This window comes from Solanum dulcamara, chromosome 8 (assembly GCF_947179165.1).
Source record: "Solanum dulcamara chromosome 8, daSolDulc1.2, whole genome shotgun sequence".
Taxonomy (NCBI): domain Eukaryota; kingdom Viridiplantae; phylum Streptophyta; class Magnoliopsida; order Solanales; family Solanaceae; genus Solanum; species Solanum dulcamara.
The window spans coordinates 64,927,806-64,945,989 of record NC_077244.1 but is presented as its reverse complement, the minus strand read 5'-3'; the positions used below and the strand labels follow the sequence as shown (position 1 = coordinate 64,945,989).

Here is an 18,184-nt window from a genome sequence, read left to right as displayed (position 1 = left end):
ATGTAAAAATTACCTATTACAAAATGGAGTTTAATCCTAAAAGAATTAGCAACTATAATGGTAAGGGGCTGGTCGTTTGGTTGGTTGGATGGAATAATAGACAAGGATATTCCATGTGATTATAGTTATTTTATTCTTTATATAAAATAGCTAATTTTTTATTTTAATATAAATAATGGAATATAGAAAATAATTTTATATTTTATCCTAAAATTATTATCATTATTCGTGGACCAAATGTGTACATGAGCTGAAAAGGTAGGCAAAGTTTTAATATTAATTATAAAGTTGAGGTGTTACAGTTGCAAGGAAATGAAAAAAAATGTGAAATGGAACTTTACAAAAGACTTGCTTTGAGTTCTCATAATAGGAGCGGATTATATTCTCCATAATTAAGTTTAATTAGTATTGGTAATTTGGTATTAGTCTGAACCATTCTGATGGACTTCTGGCTGTGTTTTTTTTTTTAAAAAAAATATAACCATTTATAGGATGGTCCCCTACTCTCATTATCCTCAAGAAAGAGTTGCAAGATTCTGAGATTAATTAATCATGTGATCTCATAAGATTTACTTGCTTTAATCCTTTTCACACTGGAAAAAAGAAAGATAGTAGAGACATGCCAGAAATGTTCTCAGCCTATCTTCTAAAAAGTACTGCCACGGACAATCAGGACGTTGGCAATGCAATTCGTTGCGCGGGGATGGAATTCATTAAGTTGAGGCAATTTTTTCTGTTCCGAAATAAATGAAGTTTTATGTAATTAAAAAGATATTAATAAGAATTTTATATAAATAAGAAATAATTAAAAAATTATATTTTTTCAAGGTGTTTATAATTTAGGGGTAAGTTGGTAAAAACACTTCTTAATTTTTAAGAATGAGCCTTAAGGGTGCGTCCAAATTAAAAATTACTTATTTTGAAATGGAAAAAGTACGACTATGCATCAGTTTCGAACAAATTAAACGTGTATGATGTATCACACACTAGCTTGCTAATTCACCATTAATTAGAAACCGTTAAGAGTTCAATTGAGAGTAAACTACTCTCGTTAAATATATGGTTACTTTAAGTAGGCATGAATCATAATTAGTTCCATAATTTGAAGAAAAGTAATATAAGAACTGAGTTTATAGATTTGGCAAGTTAGGAATTTTTTTTTGTTATTCGTTTTTGAAAAAGACACATAAATAGGGAATTAAGGCTGCAGCCTTGTACGTACGTACATAGAGAATATATAGTAGCTTCTACTGTATTAATTATTGGGAATGTTAAAGAAGCAGACTTATACAACCAACAAGCCATATGATCATACCTTTTTCTTTAAATGATTGAATTACATGTTGATCGATGCAAAAAAGAAAAGAAAAGAAAAGTTTCTTTGGTACAGTGAGGCTTGTTGATCACGTGGTTGAGCACCTCGATTATCATTGATTGATTAGAAATTCGAGTTACGAATGAAGAATAAGTAGGTGCAAAACACACACCTAATAATCCAATAATCAAACAGGGGGAGTTGTTAACTGTGATTTCAAATGGACTTTTTTGGTCGTGAATAGCGCAGATCGACTCTATAAATAGTGGTGCACGTGAATATGTGGTTTCTCCATCAAATTAGATATTTTATGTACATGTTTTCTAAAATTGAACCAATATTTTTTGTTGGCACCTCGTCCTATATGTCAATTCACGTGAGATACATTTAAGTTACTTTGTATTATATCATATAGAATGCGCGTGTCTATTTGTTCATCTTTACAAGTTTAAGTGTCTACTTGTGCACAGGGGCGGAGCCAACATGAAGTCAGGGGTTCATCCGAACCCCCTTCGGCGGAAAATTATATTATTTATACATAGTTAAAATTATTTTTTATGTATATATAATAGGTGTCGAACCCCCTTCGACTAGTTCATGTGTTTACTTCTTCAGATTTTGAACCCCTATGTAAAAATTCTGGCTCCGCCACTTCTTGTACAGACTCAAAATTAAAGAGCATAAATATCAATTGAGGCCAAGTTAAAACGCAATACACTTTTATGTATACATGAGTAACATGACTAGATCTTTGTCAAACAAAAAAAATTATGGTAATCAAAATAGGATAAAGTATGATAATTGATATGATCATCTAAACTAGAGTACTGTATCTTTCATGGGGAGATTCAAATTAATGTGATATACTTCAACGCGTTTTGCTTTGTCCTCATTAAGTCATCAAATCATGATTATATACAAATAATTCTTGACTAGCCTTCTTTATCTTCGATAATTAACTTATCAAATCATAATTATTCAATTCTAACATGCATCTGCCGGATATTTAGGATATCTGATTAGTCCACCCATTTCATTAGATTAGCCACCTGTCACCTCAATTTTTTTTCTCTTCTTTGTTAATTACTTCTGTTTCCTAGTAATTATTTGATGGCTGAACTTATCAAAATGTTGACAATTTGTTGTCCGACTTGAAATAATGGTCCCAACTTATCTAGATATAGTTGTACTTAGAGGTGCTAATTCGGGTAGGCTTAGAAGCTTTGACCCTTTAAACATATGTCAATCTCGTATCACAACCATTACGAATACATAGGCTTCAATTACGATATCATGAAATCAACCAATACCTGGAATCAATCAATGCACATGCCTGGTCCTCTTATAGAACCATAACACATACTTGGTCCTCTCATGAAACTCACACTCAATCTGTTAATGTACCAGCGTGGTACTCATTTTCATTGTTAGTGTATCAGCGTGGTACCCGATCCAATAATCAACACACAAAACAATCACAACCACAATGCAACCACCATACTTGAAGTTACAAGTAAATCAAACAGGTTCATTGCATGAAGTTATTTCACATTCACCCTTTATTTCCTGAATATGCATTACACAAGTATTTCACATAGAACAACCAACGCGAACACAGACACTCGGGATCTCACTATAACCATTCAATTTCTTACATAAACCTTATAAGAACCATCAACCATCTCAACAAGAATTATCAAGTCAAAGAATAAAGAACTAGACAACCATCGCTAGTCACAGAATAATCATAACCCACATAGTACATTTCTTCCCTAAAGAACAATATGAACACGTTTAGCCATCCAGACTTCGTGTCTGAAGGACTAGACATGAAATATTCCGTCAATCAATAATATATTATGCAATAAGAATATATCTATGACTACTCGATTAAGAAAACCTAGCCTACCAAGGCGCCAAATTGCTGCAACATGTAAGTTGTATCGCTGATGATCTTCCTTCTTCGTCACGTTTTTGAAGTTTAAATTATCTAATAATAACAATTATAAAAGTAATTAATAAACTACTCTTCCAACAAATACTTTGAAATTCAAACTCACTAGTTCTACCTTCAATCTACTCAAAACTCTATATTTTGGAATGATTAGATCAATTTATAGTCCCAAGAACTTAATCGATCATCACTAACTCAAATTCAAGGGATTTTCAACCTATAATTTCCTTTTACACCAGAAACTTCTACTTAGGTTAACTTTATACCCCCACCATAATCATCAATATCATTCCAAGGATTAAAGAATCAAACAAGTGTTAAATTATTGATGAAAGGACTTACCTTGAAGGAGGATATCAATTAAAAACTAAAGAAATCGCTCCTTCCTTACTCTAGCTTAATCTTGGACTAATTTTTGGAGTAAAATAACGTTTTAGTTCTAAAATTTACATTTAGCTGTGCGTAGCCCACTATAGCGGCCCCACTATGACAACTCAGCATAGATAGTCTTCAGTAAAATAGTCATAACTTTTTATATCGGACTCGAAATGACGCAAACTTAGTGGTATTGAAAAGAAGACTCATAAAATTTTAATTTGATAGTTTATGGGTGTCACTATCCAAATTCACAAGTCGTTATGACACCTATATTCCCAACCGATAGGTAAGCCAACCCAAACATTTTCTCAATTTAATAAAATAAATAAAGTAAGAAGACAAGCGACAGGTAAAGCATCTCACACACTAAGTCTGTCATAAGTATGAAATGCAAAAGCTAAAGTACCACCCAAGATTTTGTATCATAAGTACAAGATCTTCTAAATAAGATGCAAATATGAAACTAAATGATCAGTTTAGACGTAATAAATATCTTGTCTGAATACTAAAACAATAGAATAAATAAAAGATAGAGGGAGGTGTGGACCGCGGAACAGCCAAATAGCTCACCACAACTCCAAGATAACCCAAGCTCAAACTCAAAAACCTCCATGAGATGCGCTCATATTCGGGATCGAATCTACACCACAAAAGAGTACAACAAGTATAGTATAAGTACGAAACCACATGTACCCAGTATGTCTCATTGACCGACAATAAAAAAATAGTGACATGAGTATATAAAAATCATTCTCAAATTTTATAAATATACATTATACTTATCAGCCAACTCTCACAAAAATAGGGATAATCATATGTCACAAAATATTCAACCATCAAATTGACATATAATCAAGTAAAAATGAAGAAGATAATGAGATGATATGCCACAAATACCAAAGTAACCACACAACCGTATATACACAATACTTCTTCGTAATACTTTGAGAGTTTGTGACCCATGAGGAACTCGCGAGGTCTATATATCCAGCACGGACGATCTCCATGTACCCAACTTATAACCATAAAATTCTCCCTCACAAACGATTTTTATGTGTCAGACCTTTACTTATACTCAATCTCATGTCAATGCATGTGCACAATATAATTTCAACAACATAGGGGATGGTGATGCATCTCAATAAATAGAATATCAGTATGACATATAATCACCTCAACTATTATAAATATACGGGTTTAAATTAGGAGCACAATCATACAAAAGGTCCCAAATCAATAATGCATCAGCTAATGCCCGTATGCTTTGACATTCTCAAATTACAATCCTTCATTCTATAGTAATAAATTTTTCCTTTATAACACCGGTACTCGCACCAATGCCCATCACACCATTGGTACGAGACTTCCATCTTTCTCCCTTACCCGTTATCTATCTTAATTTTTAATCCTTAATTTAAAAAATATTCTTCAACAAAGTATGAAAGTCTTAACATACCTCGAATGTCAAACACGTGTCACGAATCCTTTCGCAAAGCTTCAGAACATTATCAATCTATCAGATATGTATTATTCATATGTAAACAAATTCGTAGACACCCATATTACTATATATCTAGTCTAGACCCAAAACTTACCCCAAATTTATAATCAATTACCTAAATCTCAAGCTTAGGGTTACATCTAAATCCCTTTAATACCATAAATTTAATGATATTTATATATTATAGTACACCTAACGTTTAATTTCCAATCTAAATATACCAAACTTAAATCATAATATGAGGACACATAAGAGTAAGTAGAATCTGAATCAAATAATACAGTAGCTGATCAGTGACAAACAACATTTGAAGCCTCTATCTCTGGACAACTTGGAAAAACGTAATAATGGGCACGATCGCCCTCAGACTGTGAACATCTACGACCACCAACTCAACCAGGATGGAACCACCCCTACCACTCTGTGCACCTCCCCTAGTCGAAGGTTGTGCAGCCCTAGAAGTCAAATTCTGAGAACCCTGATGTGAACCACCACATCTGATCCTGGGGCAATCTCTCACAAAATATCCCATATCACCACACTCAAAACAGCCCCTATGAGGCATAGGCTGATAGGAGGACCCTGAATGATCAGAATGCCCTTTAGGTCTAAAAGATGAACCCTGTGAAATATGTGTCGAACTAGAAGTAATATGCCCAACATAATTAGCCTCGAACGCTGGTATAGCGGTATGAATGGGTCTGCTAGACTAGAAGTTATAATCTCTCCCTGAATAACCTCGATCCTAGGTAGAGCACCACTATAATCACCTGAATGACGAGCCCTCTTGCTCTCACGTTGCTCAAATCTCTCTCGTCGAATCATCTCTAACTCCTTAGCAACATCTACCACTTTCTGAAATATAACACCAGAAGTGGCAACTTGAGAAACTCTCATGCGAATCAGAATAATCAACCCCTTGACAAACCTTCTTACTCTCTCAGCCTTGGTGGGAAGAATCATCGAAGCATGCCTAGCCAAGACATGAAATTTAACCTCATTAGCGACATACTCCCCTGCTGCAGACTCTCGAACTCAGCCCTCTTTGGCTTTTTCACGCTTCATGGAACAAACTTATCTAGAAACACCTGAGTAAACTGATCCCATGAGAGTGGAGATGATCCAGCTGGCCTACCACTTATATAATCCCTCCACCACTGCTTGGCTGGCCCAGTCATCTGAAATGTCGTGTAGTCAACTCCATGAGACTCCACAAATTCAAGGTTGTGCAACTTCTCATGATAGATGACTATAAATTCAATGCATCCTTATTCAAGTCACCATTATAGCTTGTATAGCTGGATTATGTTTATCTCTTTCAAATTACATTAATTGGATTGGTCAAGATATTTTATTATTGGTCAACTTTACAATAATGATGCCCCTTAAATTTGCAAATACATTTCATTTAGACATATGAATAAGTCATATTTTAATTGAATATTTCAACTCCTAACAAGTGTTCAAATTAGATATTTTTTATTTAAATTTTGATTTTTTTTTATATGTATGTATGTTTTTATCCGTTTATTAAATAGTTAAATTGATCGTATTAAATATCATCTCTTATAATTATACAAATTCACTTGAAAAAACATGTTCCCTCCTTCTTTTCAAAATAATTTAAAAGCAAATTTTAATTAATATGCCAAATTTAAAAACAGATCGGTCAAAGATTATAGTGATCTTGGATTAAAAAAAAAGACTAAGTGCAATGACTCAACAGTGACTCTTTTGTCTTTATATTACAAACATTTCTTGTAACTTCTTTTATTATACTAAATGTACTCTCAAGTTTTAAAAAAAATTATAAAAAAAACCACCTTTAAACTATGTTTTCTCTCTTTCTTAAATAAATAATCTCATTAATTCAATAATGGGATTTGAATTAGTGTAGTCACACAGTAAATTTTGAATTTCATCAGTGAGTTACTGTCAATATTAATGATTGATATTCTCAAACACATTTGAGGTTTATTCGTTTTAAATTAAAACAATTAATGCTGAATTTCTTTAGTGTTGTTATATTTCACAAGTTTTTTTTTTTAATATAGAATACAAGAGTTATTTATTATTATTTACATGTTTTTACTTTACATCAAAGTAATAGAGACTTTTAAAATGTATGTGTCATGTGCTGAGTTGATCTCCTCCCGCTCCTGCTCCCGCTTATTATGTGTCTAGATAAAAATCGATGGTTGAAATTCATTTTCTGTAAAAAGATTAAAGAGAAATAATTCTAACCAAAAGAAAAATTAATGGTAGCAACTGTAAACATTAAAATTATATTGAATTTAAATCCATAAATTAATTTGGACTATATTAAATTCAAGAAAATAATTCAAATGATGTGGCAATCCAAGTCAAATTAAATGAGCCACTAAAAGCACACCACGTGTCAAAGTTATGTGGCAATCCAAGTCAAATTAAATAAGCCACTAAATTATGCCACGTGTCGAAATTATGTGGCAATCTAAGTCAAATTAAATGAGCCACTAGAATAATGTCACGTGTATAGGTGACATGTTCTGACCAATCAAATTAAAACTCTTCACCAAAGAAATCTGATTGGTCAGTTCAAACCAACCAATCAAATCACACCCCACACCACTCCCTACAACTATAAATATGGATCCTCATTATTCTTAGAGGTTTTTTTTTTCAAGAACAAGAAGCAAGAAGAGAGCTCGTGGATCAAAGACCGCAAATTCTCTACAAAGCTACAAAGTTCAAGTAATCAAATTCAAGTTCAAGATCAAGAACGAAGAAAAATATCAAGAAGATCAAGATCAAGTTACTTGTTCATATTTACTATTCGTCATAATCATACAAGTGTTCGTGACGAATAATTCAAATCCAAATTTGAAGACGAAGATTCAAGATCAAGCTATTCAAGCTCTTGACTCTAAATCAAATTCAAGTTCAACGTGTTCCATATTATTTGAAGAATCAGAGGATTATCATAGAGATTGTAACACGCACTACATTTTGAAATCAAATATTACACTTTGTTACTCCAATTTTCCGATCTTGATTATTTATTTTTCTCGGCACGGAAATTTATTGTTTACAGCAACTACAAAAAATCTTTCCACCACATGGTTTATTTGTAAAGCAGCAAAATTTCTGTACAATAGTTAAAGTAATCAGAAGTAATTAACTAAATTAATTTGAAATTTGTAATTGTCATATTGATAGCATGGGCCATTGGCATCTAGTTTAGTTAGAAGGGTTGAAGATATAATCTTCATATTGGTAATGTGATGATCAAATGAACCTGCATTATGAGCAAGTCTAATTTCCAAATTTCATAGGAAAAATTTAAGGGCACAAGTTTAATAATTAAATAATGTTGCAAAAAATCAAGCTTATCAAATTTTAATTTGACTCTATTTCTTCAAATTTGTAAATATATTATAGCTAATTCAATTTTATTTTTGCATTGAGACACAATTATTATTATTATAGATATATTTAAGAAATCCCTCTATCAAACTGTAATTTTGATGATTTGATAAATTGATATTTGGTATGGGATCTAATCCCATATTAGAATCGAATTGTTGTGTGCAACTGAAAGGGATAACCGACAAATAGTACACTGTTGTGTACACTACTGTAACCGTTGTGATTGCTCAGGCTATGTCAGTGTGGCAGGTTCCTGGCCAATAGAATCGCTCCAAGAGGACATAATTATTCTATATTATGTCTCACTTGTATTGGCACAAACAAGCTTTCAAGAAATTAACTCTCACAAAACCGAAAAGGTAAGAACACTTTCACTCTCAAGAAATAGAAATGAAGGACCAACAATAGAGCTCAAGACTGTCATTGTGTGTTTTATTTCTTTGCTCATTTCTTGTGAACCAGGTTCTAATCTATAAAGGAGCCTGGCGGTGTTTGTTTTGAATCTGTTTTTGCTCATTCTGAGATCCGTAGCTAGAGTTAGCTAGGATGAGTTATTGTTGAAGTCTATATTAGCTAGAGTTAGTTGGTGTAGTGGGCAGCAGAGGTGTTTTTTAGTGATTGAAGATTCTAGGTGTTTTAGTAAGACGGAAGGGATTAAGAGTTTAGTCCTTAGGATTGCAAGAGTTTGTAATCATTCTTTGCTCCTTGTTTGATAATTGAATATGGGTGAAATCCTGTGAGAAATGTCGTGATTTTCCCTCCCTTGAGTAAGGAAATTTTCACGTAAAGCACTTATAGTTTTACTTTTCTGTTCTTTACTATCCTTGTTGTGATAAGGGATCAGGTCGATAGTTTACTGGTAGAAGCGTACATGCCATCACCCTATCTAATTTATATGGACTAGAAACCTACTCAATGAGTGCATATGTTTTAAATCCATTATTGATTTAGTGTGTATCAATCAACGTCGAAGAGCTTAAATAAATAGGATTTTATTGTGAAAAACTCTTCTATATGTTATAAACTGTATACATAATGCTGCTAATGTTTTCTTCCTTGTAATAGAGAAACTGTTGACTGATCTAAGAAGTCAGAAATTATAAATATAGCTGACAAAACATGTTGCATGTCTGTGGATAGTTGAATTATAAAAGAGGAAAAAAATCAAAATTACCCTTCAACTATTTGAAATGTTCTTCCTAAAGCTAGGCCAACAAGCAGGGGTGTTTGACTGCCGCAACTTATTATGAGAGTTGCTTACAAACTGCTGCAAATTAATTGTGCCAACCATAACTACGGGAGTCAAGGACGGGTTTGAGTCTTTTAGTGGGTGAGTTTGAATCTTTTAATTGACGGAGTGTGGTGGGATGCTTATGTGGAGATCCTATGTGGCATAAATTAATACACATGAGATGTCATATTTCATTTCGTCAAACAAATGGGTAGAAGTGAGCCAATAGTATGACGTGAAGGGTATTTTTGAGTCAGAATATAGTTTAAGGATATATGTGCTCTATTTCGATTAGTTGAAGAGTAGTTTTGACCCTTTTCCGTAAAAAAAATTGACCTTGTAGAAGAAAGGCATAATAGATAAATATGACTCTTAGCTTGACTTCAATTGACAATTATGACCTTTAACTTTACTAGTGCACAAGTATGCACTTTAACTATCCAAAACTTGAACAAATAGACACATTCGTCCTACATGACATCTTACGTGGCAATTTGTGTCCTACATGGCATCTTACGTGTATTCTGCCACATAAGATACGCATGTCTAGTTGTTCAATTTTTTACAATTGTTTAAGTGTTTACTTGTGCACACTCAAAGTTGGATGGCATAAATGTGAAATAAGACTAAGTTAAATGACATTTTTATGTATTATGTATTTGTATTTCTCGCCATTAAAGGATGTGTAGGGGTGGACCCACGTGTAAGGTATCGGGTGCTCGAGCACCTATTGACCCCAATAGAAAACTTTGTATATGTATAAAGAAAATATTGAAAAATTGATATAATTTATTCGTGAGCACCCCTTAAACAAAAGATTTGATCCGTGTTTTGGTTCTCACGCTGAAGTTAAAAGAGTGTGTTGTGATGCCCTTGAGTGTGAGTGTTCGAAACTTGGTACAACTAAGTTATTTTTTTAATTGAGAAAAAAGGCAAACTGGCGTTTTCTTACACTCCTCTAGAGAAAATCATTAGCCTTAATCATAATATTGTTTGTCTAAAATGCATGTTATCTCTCTGTTAAATGTCTCATTACACCACTACAACAACAACAACAACAACAACCCAGTGAAATCCCACAACGTGGGGTCTGGGGAGGGTAGATTATACGCAGACCTTACTCCTACCAAGGTAGGACGGCTGTTTCCGAGAGACCGTCGGCTCAAAAAAAAAAGCGGAAAAAGGGGGTCAGATAAAGTTAAAAAAATTCAAAGCGCTATAGAAAAATAAATCACGAAGGCATCACAGATAAAATAGAGTAATCAAAAGTACTGAAAGCAATAAATAGTAACAGAAATAGCAGAAATGAGAGTACAAGGAATTGTAATGTGCTAGTGCGCCTATGAATAGGGAAGAATAACGAGACTATGTACTAGCCTTCTACCCTAATGCGGGTCCTCCACAACCTCCTATCTAAGGTCATGTCCTCGGTAAGCTGTAACTGAGCCATGTCCTGTCTAATCACCTCTCCCCAATACTTCTTCGGCCTACCCCTACCTCTTCTGTAGCCATCCATGGCCAACCTCTCACACCTTCTCACTGGGTCATCTGTGTCTCTCCTCTTCACATGCCCAAACCATCTCAGTCGCATTTCCCGCATCTTGTCTTCCACCGAGGCCACTCCTACCTTGTCCCGAATAGCCTCATTTCTAATCCTGTCGCTCTTGGTGTGACCACACATCCATCTCAACATTCTCATCTCGGCAACTCTCATCTTTTGAATGTGAGAGATCTTAACTGGCCAACACTCTGCCCCATACAACATAGCCGGTCTAACCACCACTTTGTAGAATTTGCCCTTAAGTTGTGGTGGCACCTTCTTATCGCATAGCACTCCGGAAGCGAGCCTCCATTTCATCCACGCTGCCACAATACGATGTGTGACATCATCGTCAATTTCCCCGCTGCCTTGCATGATAGACCCAAGATACTTGAAACTACTTCTCTTTTGAATAGCTTGGGCACCAAGCTTAACTTCCACGCCAACCTCCTGAGGTGTCTCACTAAACTTGCACTCTAAGTACTCTGTCTTGGTCATACTCAGCTTAAACCCTTTAGACTCCAAGGTATGTCTCCAATCCTCCATCTTAGCATTAACTCCACTACGAGTCTCATCAATCAGGACTATGTCATCCGCGAAAAGCATACACTATGGCACCTCACCTTGAATTTGTCGCGTCAATGCATCCATTACCAAGGCAAATAAAAATGGACTTAGAGCTGATCCTTGATGCAACCCCATCCCAACTGGGAAATGCTCTGAGTCCCCTCCTACTGTCCTTACCCTGGTTTTGGCTCCCTCATACATGTCCTTGATCACCCTAATGTATGCCACAGGTACATCTTTAGCCTCCAAACATTTCCATAGTATCTCTCTTGGAACTTTATCGTAGGCCTTTTCTAAGTCGATGAATACCATATGCAAGTCCCTCTTCCTCTCCCTATATTGCTCCACCAGTCTCCTCATAAGATGGATGGCTTCTGTAGTTGAGCGTCCCGGCATAAATCCGAACTGGTTCTCTGAAATAGACACGCCTCTCCTCACCCTCATCTCCACCACTCTTTCCCACACTTTCATAGTGTGGCTTAGTAACTTGATACCTCTATAGTTGTTGCAACTCTGGATATCCCCTTTGTTTTTGTATAGAGGGATCATTACACTCGACCTCCATTCTTCGGGCATCGTTGCCGTTTTAAAGATGACATTAAATAACCTAGTCAGCCACTCCAAACCTACCAAGCTGGCACTCTTCCAAAATTCCCCAGGAATCTCGTCAGGTCCGGTTGCTCTTCCCCAGCGCATCCTACGAACAACACCCTTAACCTCTTCGACCTTAATACTCCTGCAATATCCAAAATTGCGACGCCTCTCTGTATGTTCCAAATCTCCCAACACAAAGTCTCTGTCCCCTACGTCATTCAAGAGTTTATGGAAGTATGACTGCCACCTCTGTTTAATGAGAGTCTCTTCTACCAATACTTTTCCATGCTCGTCCTTAATACACTTCACTTGATCCACATCGCGTTCCCTTCTCGCCCGCGCCCTGGCTAGCTTGAACAATTTCCTATCCCCACCTTTTTCTTCTAGTTCAGCATATAGGCGTTCAAAAGCTATCGTTTTTGCCGTCGAAACAACCGACTTCGCCTCCTTCTTCGCCATCTTATAAAGTTCCTTATTCGTCCACTCCTCCACCTCATCCGTGCTTTCTATCAACTTCGCGTATGCCATTTTCTTTGCTTCCACCTTCCCTTGCACTTCTACATTCCACCACCAGTCCCCTTGATGTCGACTACGACTGCCTGTCGAGACTCCCAACACTTCCCTTGCTACAACCCTAATACAACTAGTCGTCCTATCCCACATACTGTTCGCATCCCCACTACTATTCCAGGCCCCCATGTCCTTCAATTTCTCTCCCATCTCTAGAGCACTAGCCGTGGTCAAACTCCCCCATCTGATCCTAGGTCGATCATTCCCGACCCTCTTCTTCCTCGTCATCTTGATCCCTAAATCCATTACCAAGAGCTTATGTCGGGTTGTAAGGTTGTCTATCGGAATGACCTTGCAGTCTTTGCACAGACCTTTATCATCCTTCCTAAGGAGTAAAAAGTCTATCTGAGTCTTAGCCACCGAACTACTGAAGGTTACCAAATGGTCCTCCTTTTTTGGAAAATTCGAATTAACTATCACCAACCCAAAAGCTCTTGCGAACTCCAAAAGTGAAACTCCTCCTCCATTTCTGTCCCCAAAACCAAAGCCTCCATGCACATCGTCATACCCTCCCGAAATAGACCCGATGTGCCCATTGAAGTCACCTCCCACGAAAAGCTTCTCAGTAGGCGGTATGCTTCCCACTAACTCGTCCAAATCCTCCCAAAAGCGCCTCTTCTCCTCCTCTACTAAGCCCGCTTGCGGCGCATAAGCACTAATAATGTTCAAAGTGGTCCCTTCAATGACCACCTTAATCGACATCATCCTATCAGTGATTCTCCTAACCTCCACCACCTGATCCCTTAGATCACTGTCTACTAAAATGTCTACTAAAATGCCTACACCACTAAACTTTGAAAAAGAAAAGTACTAAGAGATATGTCTTGTTTTTTCTAAAATAGTAATATTTTAAAATAATTAATATTTTTTGATAGGAGGAAGTCGCATTAATATTGCCCCACTACAGGTTGGGGAACCGCAATACATATCCTTCAATCCTCAATAAACGGCGGAATGAATTTTTTTGTTTATAAAAAGTGTTTTATCCTCGAAATAAAAAATTTCGGTCCAAATTTAAATTAATCAAATCAAACTTTTTTATACAAATTCAGATTAACCAAATCCTGAAATGGGTAGCAAGCATGGGTGGAAGCAAAAAATAAATAAATTGTGCTTCGTTTTGTAAATCAACACCCTCAAGGAAACCCAGTCCATGAAACATCGATGTTTACTTGAATCATGACTTGAAATTTGATTTAAAATTTGTGTTTTTCAATCACATTTTAATAAAACTTCAACTTGAAATTCCAATTTCATCTCAAAGGTAGAATTTCAACTTCAAATTGTGATTTTAACTTTAATAAAATTTAAACTTAGCCCATAATTTTATTTTATTTTAGCCAAAAAACCTACTTTATTACACGAAATATGATGACATACAACGACATACAAGTGATACAACAATATATGCTATGTGTATGTCATTTGTATCTCGTATGTATGCCTTTTTATATCACGTATATCACTCTGCACATATAATATACATATCACATACAACGATATACAAGTGTATATATAAAGAAGTAGTGAAAACCAAGGGAAATAACTTCGAAAAGAAGAGAACTCTGGTGAAGAAACTAACATACAAAATCATTTGATTTTTTAGCAAAAGTCCGACCATTTTTAGGTCGAGCAGTGACGATGAGAGATGGACGGCAGTCGATAAGTAATGGCAATAGCTAAAGGGATAGGATGGGTGATATTCACATCTAGGGTTTGTGTGAAAGAGAAAATAATATTTTTTTTAAAAAAAAATTCAATATCTCTAATCTTGTGAAATTTGTATGTATTTTGTAATGCATTCATGAGATGCGCTTTATGAATAAAATTGAATTCGACAATTATAATCTATATTTTCGAAAATACCTTTTCATTAGGAGAATAAATAAAACGCATTCATGAGATGCGATTTATGAACAAATCTGAATTCGACAATTACAATCTATATTTATGAAAATACCCTTTCATTAGCAGAATAAATAAAACACATTCGTGGGATGCGATTTATGAACAAAACTGAATTCGACAATTACAATCTATATTTACGAAAATACCCTTTTATTAGTAGAACAAATAAAACGCATTAATGAATTGCGATTTATGAACAAAACTAAATTCGACAATTACAATCTATATTTACGAAAATACCCTTTCCTTAGCAGAACAAATAAAATATATTCATGATGTGCGATTTATTAAGAAAACTGAATTGGACAATTCCAATCTCAATCATATATGTCTTAGAGTCTTTTTACATATTTTTTTTTATGAAGTCCAAGCTAGAGTTTGACTCACAAAACTTTAAATTTTTTAGTGTCCAAACATATTTTCAAGCTCCAAAAATCATAATTTCAAATTTCAAGTTTTAATTCAAAATCTATGACCAAATGGAAGCTAAAAAACACAATCTTTTTACTTGTCTTTTTATTTTCATCTTCTCACGAGATAATGAAAAATTCACCTATATATAGAAAAATCTGGTCAATAATTACAAATCTACCCATTTTTATAACAAGGATGGATCTGACTTCACTTAATAACGGATCATAATTTTGAATTGCAAAGTTGAAGACAAATGTGGACCACTTTGAGCATACTTTTAAGTAGAATTAGGGTACGTAGTCCTAGTTCGATTTGAATCAATTTTGATTAAAATTAAAATCATATTAGTTTAGTTGATTTTAAAAAATTAAAAATCCAACCAAATAAAATAAAAATGATGGATTTGTTTCTTATCAAGTTGGTTCAATTTTTATATGAGTAGCTATAGCTAATGATAAATTGATAATTATAAAACAACATACACAAGCTAACTAAGTATTAGGTGATATAAAGTACTTGGTGAGAGAGTTGAGTTCTTAGGATGAGGCTTGTATTTTCCACCGTTCATCCAAGATAATAAAAACCACAACTACATAAAGCAAGTAATCTTTCCTCTTCTTCAATTCTTAATTTGTGAAGCAAGAAATATAGAAAAATTATGGCTCTGAGAATGTGGGCTTCTTCAACAGCCAATGCACTAAGAATCTCCAGAACCAACAATATAGTTGCTCCTTCCTTTTCTATCTCCAGATGCTTTTCAACCGGTAATGCACTTACGGGAAAACGATAGCTCACCAGCACGGTGAAAGTTCAGATAGTCAACCAATTATGCTACTGAGACTTCTAACTTGCAGAGTTAGTAGTATTATGGTTTTCTTTTTTACTTTATTAATTAATATGTTGGTTTTGCAGTAATTGATGGGCTGAAGTATGCATCTTCACATGAATGGGTGAAGCATGAGGGTTCAGTGGCCACAGTTGGTATCACTGATCATGCTCAGGTGAGTCTTCTGCTTGTATTCCTTCTGGATTTAGCTAATATACACTGATGTAAAAAAAAATGACACTTCTGTTAGTACATTTTAGTTGACCAAAGGGTGTAAAAATTCCTTTATATTGTCAGTGTATCCAAGTTATTACTCTATCCGTTTTTATTTGTTTGTCTGGTTTTGACTTGTCAACGGAGTTCAAGAAAGTGAAGAAGGTCTTTGAATCTTGTGGTATTAAACTTAAGACAGTCAAAGCTAGTAGGGATAGAATGGTGTCTAGCCGTGTGTCGGTTTAGAGTGGTTGTAGGTCTAGGCGTGCTTTATAGTTGTGTTGTTATTGCCTTTAATTTGATTATCACTTTGTCACAGTACTTTCCTATCATTATTGTTCTTGTGCTGTAAAATTTGCATCGCTTTTCGTTTTTTTGTGCCATTATGCTATATATTGTTTCTCTTTTACTTGGGATAGTGACTTTTGAGCCGAGGGTCTTTCAGAAATAGTTTTTCTATCTCCATTAGGTAATGGTAAGGTCTGCTAACATCCTACCCTCCCCAGACCCCACTTGTGGGATTTCACTGGGTATGTTGTTGTTGTTTACGGTCAAGACATTGAAAGTTCCATATTTTCAGTTGTGTTTAGATAAAACAATTGGAAACGACAGTTGAAAATTTGCATCTTTTTAGAAGTGCTCTAGGGTAGTGTAAATGCTAATCCGAATAAATCAACCTATTGAATAATACATGTATGACATAATGACAATAAAAAGTATGGTTTACTAATGCTTGTCCATGAATTTATACAAGGAAAAACATGACGAACTTTGTGTATTGGTGATGCACTTTAACAAAAGATGAATGTTGGATTTTGTATACCAGAAACAAATTTATGGATGATGTGTGTACAAAACAGTTTCAATTAAGAGAATGTTGATAATCTATGGACTATGAGTAGATGTTTATTTTCGAACATTTGAATGTTTACTACAGGACCATCTTGGAGAAGTAGTGTTTGTGGATTTGCCAGAAATTGGTGGTTCTGTTTCCCAAGGAAGCAGCTTTGGAGCTGTTGAAAGTGTCAAAGCCACCAGTGACATTAATTGTCCTATCTCCGGCGAGATTGTTGAGGTCAACACAAAGCTTTCTGAAACACCTGGCTTGGTAAGAAATTTCAATTGCTACTTTGTTTTCTTTCCTTTTTCATTTTCTAGCTAGCTGGTTGAAATGTCATTTTTGTATCATCAAGATAAATTCAAGTCCATATGAAGATGGATGGATGATTAAAGTGAAGCCAAGCAGTCCATCAGAATTAGAATCTTTGATGGGATCCAAAGAGTACACAAAATTCTGTGACGAAGAGGATAGTCATTAACACATGAAGGTGCTTCTTAATTCAACTTGGACTAACTGGTCATGTGCTTAAGGTTGATATTGTTATAAAAATTTCCAGTCAATGTATAAAATTGTTCAAGAATTATCGTCGTTTTTGCCTATGCAGTTTTATAATTCAATCTTTTGTTATTAAGACCATCTTTGCCCTCATCTTCCAATTCTTTCTTAGACAATTTCCAATCTGTTACATAGATGTATTGATCTTTACTGAAAATACATGTGAAGCATTCAAGATAATTTGTGGGGGAAACGGCACCATTGCTTCATACATAAATAAAAGACAATCAGAATGGTCAAATCATTTATTCAGTTATGTACATGATCGATCCATAGAGACTTTCAAGTGCCAAGAATCAATAATCTTCACACATTTTCTGCAGACAGCTTCCTAATTATTGCTAGGCAATTGTCAGTATGCCTAATCGT

The 18,184-nt window shown here is 35.0% G+C and overlaps 1 protein-coding gene and 1 pseudogene across 1 annotated transcript; one reads left to right on the top strand and one right to left on the bottom strand.

The window, feature by feature from the left end:
• Positions 1-5,464: 5,464 nt before the first annotated feature.
• Positions 5,465-13,208, bottom strand: LOC129900069 (uncharacterized; annotated as a pseudogene).
• Positions 13,209-15,889: 2,681 nt separating this feature from the next.
• LOC129898896 (glycine cleavage system H protein, mitochondrial-like) lies at positions 15,890-17,891 on the top strand. Its single transcript, XM_055973611.1, has 4 exons — positions 15,890-16,144; positions 16,293-16,381; positions 17,357-17,527; positions 17,613-17,891. Exons 1-4 carry the CDS (start codon positions 16,039-16,041, stop codon positions 17,736-17,738), a joined length of 492 nt encoding a protein of 163 aa, XP_055829586.1. The 5' UTR covers positions 15,890-16,038; the 3' UTR covers positions 17,739-17,891.
• The last annotated feature ends 293 nt before the right edge of the window (positions 17,892-18,184 follow it).

What these genes read in the sequence shown, in the direction of transcription:
- LOC129898896 (XM_055973611.1), top strand. Translation starts at nt 16,039, where the DNA reads ATGGCTCTGAGAATGTGGGCTTCTTCAACAGCCAATGCACTAAGAATC. An exon ending in GTATCACTGATCATGCTCAG is followed by an intron (nt 16,382 to 17,356) that starts GTGAGTCTTCTG and finishes TGTTTACTACAG; the next exon opens with GACCATCTTGGAGAAGTAGT. An exon ending in TTTCTGAAACACCTGGCTTG is followed by an intron (nt 17,528 to 17,612) that starts GTAAGAAATTTC and finishes TGTATCATCAAG; the next exon opens with ATAAATTCAAGTCCATATGA.